The sequence below is a fragment of the Nicotiana attenuata genome, unplaced genomic scaffold (genome assembly GCF_001879085.1).
Source record: "Nicotiana attenuata strain UT unplaced genomic scaffold, NIATTr2, whole genome shotgun sequence".
Lineage (NCBI taxonomy): Eukaryota > Viridiplantae > Streptophyta > Magnoliopsida > Solanales > Solanaceae > Nicotiana > Nicotiana attenuata.
The window spans coordinates 38,601-45,106 of record NW_017675824.1 but is presented as its reverse complement, the minus strand read 5'-3'; the positions used below and the strand labels follow the sequence as shown (position 1 = coordinate 45,106).

The following is a 6,506-nucleotide window of genomic DNA, read 5'->3' as shown; positions in this document are numbered from 1 at the left end:
TCAACTTCGTGCTGATAACGTATTAAGAAATGTAGCTCAAAGTAACAATATAAAACAAGTAGATAAGTAGAATAAGAGAAGAAGAGATAACTTTCTTATTTCATCAAGTGTTCAAGTGTGTTCCATCTCACATTTCATGCCTCTATTTATACTATTACATATGAAGGTTACAAAATGATTGTCTTAAACATGACATTAACAATTGAGATCATGGGGGAAGATCATGGGGAGAGGTTATGGAGGTGTGGGAGTTACAATTATAATGGTGATGAGTAGTTGGAGGTTATTTACATCATGGGTGAAAATAGTGAGAGTAGTGGACATCCATATTAACTATAGGTTTTACAACAATTTTGTTATACGAAATATGTTTATTTTATTTTTGCTATCCTTTAAAGATTATTTATTTTGTTAGTAAATTACTTATATTAGAACTCCAATTAAAGTATAATCGAGGATAATTTTAAATTGTGTCAAAAGTAAATAAACTTTATACATATAGAATTCACTAAGTTCATGTTGAAGCTTCAATGTCAAGCACAAAAAAACTCGCTACAATAACTCAACATGTCCAATTATTCTTTTATCGGCCGACTAGTTATGAAAGACATTGCTAGGCAAAAGCTCAAATATTTACTAAGAATAAGCATTTTGACGTCTCTACCAATCAGTTAATTTTATATCATTTAGGGTGTGTTTAGTATGAAAAAAAATATTTTCCATGAAAAATATTTCATGAAATATGAGTGGCTTTATCACTTATTTTCTCTTATTTTATTGGTGAGTGAAAAACTTTTTCCAAAAAATATTTTCTAATATTTGGCTAGAGAGTAGAAAATATTTTTTAGGAAAATAATATTTTATGTTATTATACTCACTCCCTTTTTCCCAAGTCCTCATATTTCCTGTGCTTCCTTCCTCCCCCAAATACCCAACATTTCCGGGACTCTATTTTCTTCAAAGATTTGATTGTTCTTCTAAAAATTCACACAAACCCAAAGGAACTAATGTGATGCTTTACCTTTTTTACCTTAAAATAACATTGTGCTCCATAACTAAAAGAAATATCCTTTTTTTGGTTGAAAAAGAAAGTAATCTTTCTACAACAAGAAAAATAAAGTAATCATTTTGTTGAAATAAAAGAAAATATTTTTTCTACATCATGAAAAGAAAAATACTCATTTTGTTGAAATGAAAGAGAATATTTTTTTCTAAAAAGCAAAATACTATTAATAATACTTCTATTTAGAGTAGGGCGGGGGAGGTTGGGGTGGGTTGTTGGGGGTGGAGAACAGGGGAGGTTGAAAAAGAGTTTTTGAAAAATATTCATGTTCAAACACAACTCTAAATATTCATGTCTAAACACAACTTTAATTTTCAAATCTTTTTTTGAAATTTTACAATTCTCATGTCCAAACGCCTACTAAAATTGTATTCTCTCAGTTTCAATTTAGATGACATAGTTTGATTCGGCACGGAGTTTAAGAAAAAAAAACTTTTAAAATTTGTGATCTTAAAAATTTAAGGAGTAAAAACTTTGTGAAACCATGATATTTATATGGTTATAAAAATTTTTAATTAAAAGTAAAATAAGTAAAATAAAAAGTTTAAATTTAAATTATTTTTTAAATTTAAAAATATATTATTTATTTTGAAACAGACTAAAAAAAATCTTATCTAATTTAGAAACCGGGGAGTACTTTAAACCAACAGTGGGTGGTGGACCCCTCATGCAAAGTTGGATAAAAACCAAAGCAGCAGGCAAACAATAAAACCGCGGGTCAGGACTCAGGCCACGAATCACGCAAAAGCCGTTTGAGTGCTACCATTTTCATAATCATTTCTGATTTCAGCATTATATAAAAAATCATATATAGCTCTTGGTCTTCTTGAGCAAGAATTTGTTACTCTTTAACTTTGCTTCTTCACGCTTTTGCTCACTTCACAGGTAACCGACCTAAATATGTGTATTTTTGCATGTACGGATGCAAAGAGTTTGAATTTCCGCTGTATTTTTTGACGATTTTGTAATGCATTGAGGTTATTCGGAGGATTTTGACGGTGTATGCGTGCGATTCTTGTATTAACATATGCGCTTATTATATTGATTTTCGTTTAATATAGTGTGAATTGTTGTTAGTTCGTACAATTTCGATAACTAGGTTTTCTCTTGTGAATTTGAATAATTCGAATTCCTGGCGGCGTTAAGTTTTCTTTGTGTTTGAAATTTGGCTATTTATTTGATAATTCTTTGGTGAAATGAGGTTATTCCGAGGATTTTAACTGTATACACGTGTGATTCTTTATATAAGCGTATGCTCTTAGATCGAGTTCGCTTAAAATATTGTGAATTGTTCTTAGTTCGTACAATTTCTTAGAACTAGGTTCTCTCTTGTGAATTTGAATAATTCGAATTTCAGGGGCGTTAATTTATCATTGTGTTTGAATTTTGACTGTTTTTTATTTGTTTAATTCTGCGGTGAAATGAGGTTTGTGGTTAAGAATTGAAGATTTTCAAATATTTGACAGTGTATATGTGTGATCCCGTATATGCGCTTATATCAACTTTGTTTGATATATTATGAATTGTTGTTAGTTCATACAATTTTAAAAACTAGGTTTTTCTCTTTAGCTTTTTGCTTCTTCTCGCATTTGAACACTTCACAGGTTTTTTCCTTTAACCGACTTACATATGTGTAGTTTTTGCATTTAAGCGAAGAATTTATCGTGTGCTTGAATTTCGGCTATTTTATTTGATGATCTATGATGAATTGAGGTTTGTGATTAAAAATTTGAGGTTAATTCCAGGTACTTGATGGTGTATGTGTGTGATTATATATTTTTGCATGTATGTGAAGAATTTTCGTTGTGTTTGTAGTTCGGATGTTTTATTTGATGATCCTGTGAGGAATTGAGGCTTGTGGTTAAGGGTTGAGGTTTGTCAAAGTATTTTGATAGTGTATGCGTAATTCTTTTCTAAGTGTATGCACTTATGTCAATCTCGTTTGATATATTTGTGGTTGGTGTTAGTTCATACAATTTTGAGAACTAGGTTCGAGTGAGTTAGATTATTTCGATTTTCAGGTGGCTATTTATGCTGATAGGTGGATAAACTTTTGGGATGTCTGCATGGTCAGTTTACTGATACTTCATTTCTGATGAATTTCTTTGATCTGTCATAAGCTTCATTGTGTCCTGCATTTTCTGTTTTATGTGTATGTTGGCGATTAATTTAATGCGAATTTTGCACTTAGTTGCCTTTCGGTGTCATGAAACCCAGGGGCGGATATTGTTTTAGTTATGTGTTCATCAGAACCCGGTGATTTGGCTCAAACCCTTTATGTGTTAAGAAAATCACTTAATAAATACAAATAATAGATTTCGAATCCACTAAATCAAATGGGTTGTGGTAGAATTCTCAATTCGAACTGTAAAATCCTGAATCTGCCTTGCTGAAATCTTTGCATGCTTGAGGTATTTGGTTGAGAACTCTAACTGATTTCGTCGAACATTCCTAAGTTTGAGCATAATCCTACTATTAAACCTTTTCAATTGTCAATTGTACTAGCAAGCTAGCCTAGACACCACCGTCATAAAAAGAAGAAGTAATTGACTAGTTTTTTCTTCTGGAACATGTCAATAAGATGCTAATTTTTTGTGTTGATTAACTGTTTTTGTTATAAGATGCTTCCACTGTTCCACATGTAACTCTTTCTTTGACTTGTAACTAACGATCAGCATTCAGAAATGTTAGATTATATATGATAACTAAATGAAGACGTTGAATTTTCAGTAATATACTATGTATGTGCAACTTAATAATTTGTAATTCTTAATTTGCAAAGTCACGCTTCTTAACATGATGCTTGTAGATTTGAACTATGGGTCAAGCGCTCGGTTGCATTCAAGTAGATCAGTCAACTGTTGCAGTGAAAGAACACTTCGGTAAGTTTGATGAAGTGCTGGAGCCAGGGTGTCACTGCTTGCCTTGGTGTCTTGGGTATCAGGTCCCTGGTTATCTCTCATTGCGACTACAGCAGCTTGATGTTCGTTGTGAGACAAAAACAAAGGTACTTCTACATTGCACTATATCGAATATCTAACTCGTTCTGATTTATTGCTTTTTATGACAGTTCTAAACTCATTGATGGTCTTCCTAGTTGAAAATTGTGTTCATGGATCTAGTACCAAATCCCAAAAGAAAAAATCTTGATCTAATTTTTGTCATTTTGTGAGGTTATATTAGTTTCTCCTTCCCCTGAACCTTGTATCGTTTTAGTTCTAGTGAATGTCTCCTTTCTGCATCTTGCTAGTTTGATCATCACAAGACTAAGCATTGCTCTCGTTGTTCCAGGACAATGTTTTTGTGACTGTTGTAGCATCCATTCAGTACAGAGCGTTAGCAGAAAATGCAGCTGATGCATTTTACAAGCTCTCTAACACCAAAGGACAGATCCAATCCTATGTTTTTGATGGTATGTTTTGAGATCTATGCTCTGTAATTGTTGCCATGGAAAGATGAGGAGCTTGTGGACGAAGTAGTATAAGATTGACTTCATTTTTGCCCTTCCTCTTCCTCTAATCTACCCGCAACATAAGAAGTACGAAAGGGCTGAAAAGGGGGGAGGGGGTTGAAAAAGTGTCATAGACTTGGAGAACATGGGGTGGAAATCTGTTTAGATATTATATGGCATGTCATTTTTTTTTTTTTTGGGGGGGGGGGGGAATATTAATTTTTAGAAATGGTAAGTAGCTGCAGTGGCTTCTCTGGTGGTCATCTTGGGCTTCGTGACTGTCATATACAACAACAACAACCCAGTAAAATCCCACAAGTGGGTACGAGGCTATGGGGAGGGCAGTACGCACACCTTACCCCTACCCCGAGGGAGTAGAGAGGTTGTTTCTGGAAGACCCTCGGCTCAAGAAGACGAAAAGAGAGACAATATATCAGTACTATCGACAGAAAACAATAGAAATAATGACAGCAACATAAGAGGCTTCGTGACTGTTATATATATATATATATCTTTTCTGTTTATGTTCGAGATATATGTATCCAAGTAATGCTTTCTTGCTATGTAGCGCAACGACTTTTTTATACTGAGCTTGAGGTATAACGTCTATCAAATCTCCTTTTAGTTATAAGGGCCAGTGTGCCACGATTGGGGTTGGATGCTGCATTTGAGCAGAAGAACGAAATTGCTAAAGCAGTAGAGGAAGAACTTGAAAAGGTTATATGATTCTTGCCTTAACGACTAATTCTTTGTTTCGGTCTCTTTTCATTTTAATTATGCTAAAATTCTTTTCCTTTTTCCTTAAAAATTGCAGGCTATGTCTGCTTATGGGTATGAGATTGTGCAAACCCTCATTGTGGATATAGAGCCAGATCCCCATGTCAAGAGGGCAATGAATGAGATTAATGCTGGTAAGGGCGAATTACATCTGAAGATAATTTGTTCGTCAATTGGATATCTGAATTTTGAGTGCTTGCGACAACATTGAGCTAATCATGTTCTTCTTGTTTCTTGTTCCTTTTTCACGAAAGGTGGTTGCATTGCCTAGACAATGACTGCATGCAATATTCTTTTCAGAAATCGTAACTATTTTTTGTTATCTATTGCCTATTGTTGCATGTGAGTGTTCTGATACACCTTTGCTGTTGACAACAGCTGCAAGACTACGTGTTGCTGCGAATGAGAAGGCCGAAGCAGAGAAAATATTGCAGATCAAGAGAGCTGAAGGAGAAGCTGAATCCAAGTATTTATCAGGGCTTGGCATTGCTCGACAGCGTCAAGCCATTGTGGACGGTCTTCGAGACAGCGTGCTTGCTTTCTCAGAGAACGTGCCTGGAACAACAGCGAAAGATGTGATGGACATGGTTCTTGTTACTCAATATTTTGATACGATGAAGGAGATTGGAGCTACTTCCAAGTCATCTGCTGTGTTTATTCCCCATGGACCAGGTGCTGTCAAAGATGTTGCTTCTCAGATCCGCGAGGGTCTTCTCCAGGCTGAAAGTATTCAGCATTAGTTTAACAAAGACTAAGGATAGTTGATAGTCTTGTGTGGTTTGTTGTTTTTAGTTCAGTGTTGATATGGTAGCTTTACGTGTGTTCGTGCTTATAGAATCCATAGATCGATACGTGCAAAGTTTGGTTTTACCATCTGCTTTATAGGTTGTTTATCAACAATGCTGACAGACAAAAAGTTTTGCAGTTGATTGCATTGCTATACGATGTGTCTCTATAGGCATTTTTAGGTATTTCCTTACGGAGAGTAAATATATCATTTACCTAACCTATATTAGCTGCTGATTGACTTACCCAAAAGTTCCCTCCTATTCCGCCTTCCTTCTTATTTTGTATTTGTACATTTTTCGCCTTTGTTTTGGTAGAGATCTAACTTTCAATGGTTCTTACATATAACTTCTGAATTTATTTAGAAGTAATTCACGACACCTCTCTTTCCTAGTTATAAGGAAAGAGGACAACTGGTTAGTAATTTGA

At 34.5% G+C, this 6,506-nt stretch overlaps 1 protein-coding gene across 3 annotated transcripts; it reads left to right on the top strand.

Moving 5' to 3' along the window:
- Positions 1–1,762: 1,762 nt before the first annotated feature.
- Positions 1,763–6,262, top strand: LOC109220486 (hypersensitive-induced response protein 2). Of its 3 annotated transcripts, XM_019384957.1 has the most exons (8): positions 1,763–1,948; positions 2,879–2,936; positions 3,085–3,132; positions 3,873–4,070; positions 4,355–4,475; positions 5,140–5,231; positions 5,329–5,425; positions 5,670–6,262. In XM_019384957.1, exons 4-8 carry the CDS (start codon positions 3,882–3,884, stop codon positions 6,029–6,031), a joined length of 861 nt encoding a protein of 286 aa, XP_019240502.1. In that variant the 5' UTR covers positions 1,763–1,948; positions 2,879–2,936; positions 3,085–3,132; positions 3,873–3,881; the 3' UTR covers positions 6,032–6,262. The 3 variants fall into 3 exon arrangements, with proteins under 3 accessions (XP_019240502.1, XP_019240500.1, XP_019240501.1); XM_019384955.1 differs by lacking the exon at positions 2,879–2,936; XM_019384956.1 differs by lacking the exons at positions 2,879–2,936; positions 3,085–3,132.
- The last annotated feature ends 244 nt before the right edge of the window (positions 6,263–6,506 follow it).

What these genes read in the sequence shown, in the direction of transcription:
- LOC109220486 (XM_019384956.1), top strand. Translation starts at nt 3,882, where the DNA reads ATGGGTCAAGCGCTCGGTTGCATTCAAGTAGATCAGTCAACTGTTGCA. An exon ending in GTTGTGAGACAAAAACAAAG is followed by an intron (nt 4,071 to 4,354) that starts GTACTTCTACAT and finishes TCGTTGTTCCAG; the next exon opens with GACAATGTTTTTGTGACTGT. An exon ending in CCAATCCTATGTTTTTGATG is followed by an intron (nt 4,476 to 5,139) that starts GTATGTTTTGAG and finishes ATCTCCTTTTAG; the next exon opens with TTATAAGGGCCAGTGTGCCA.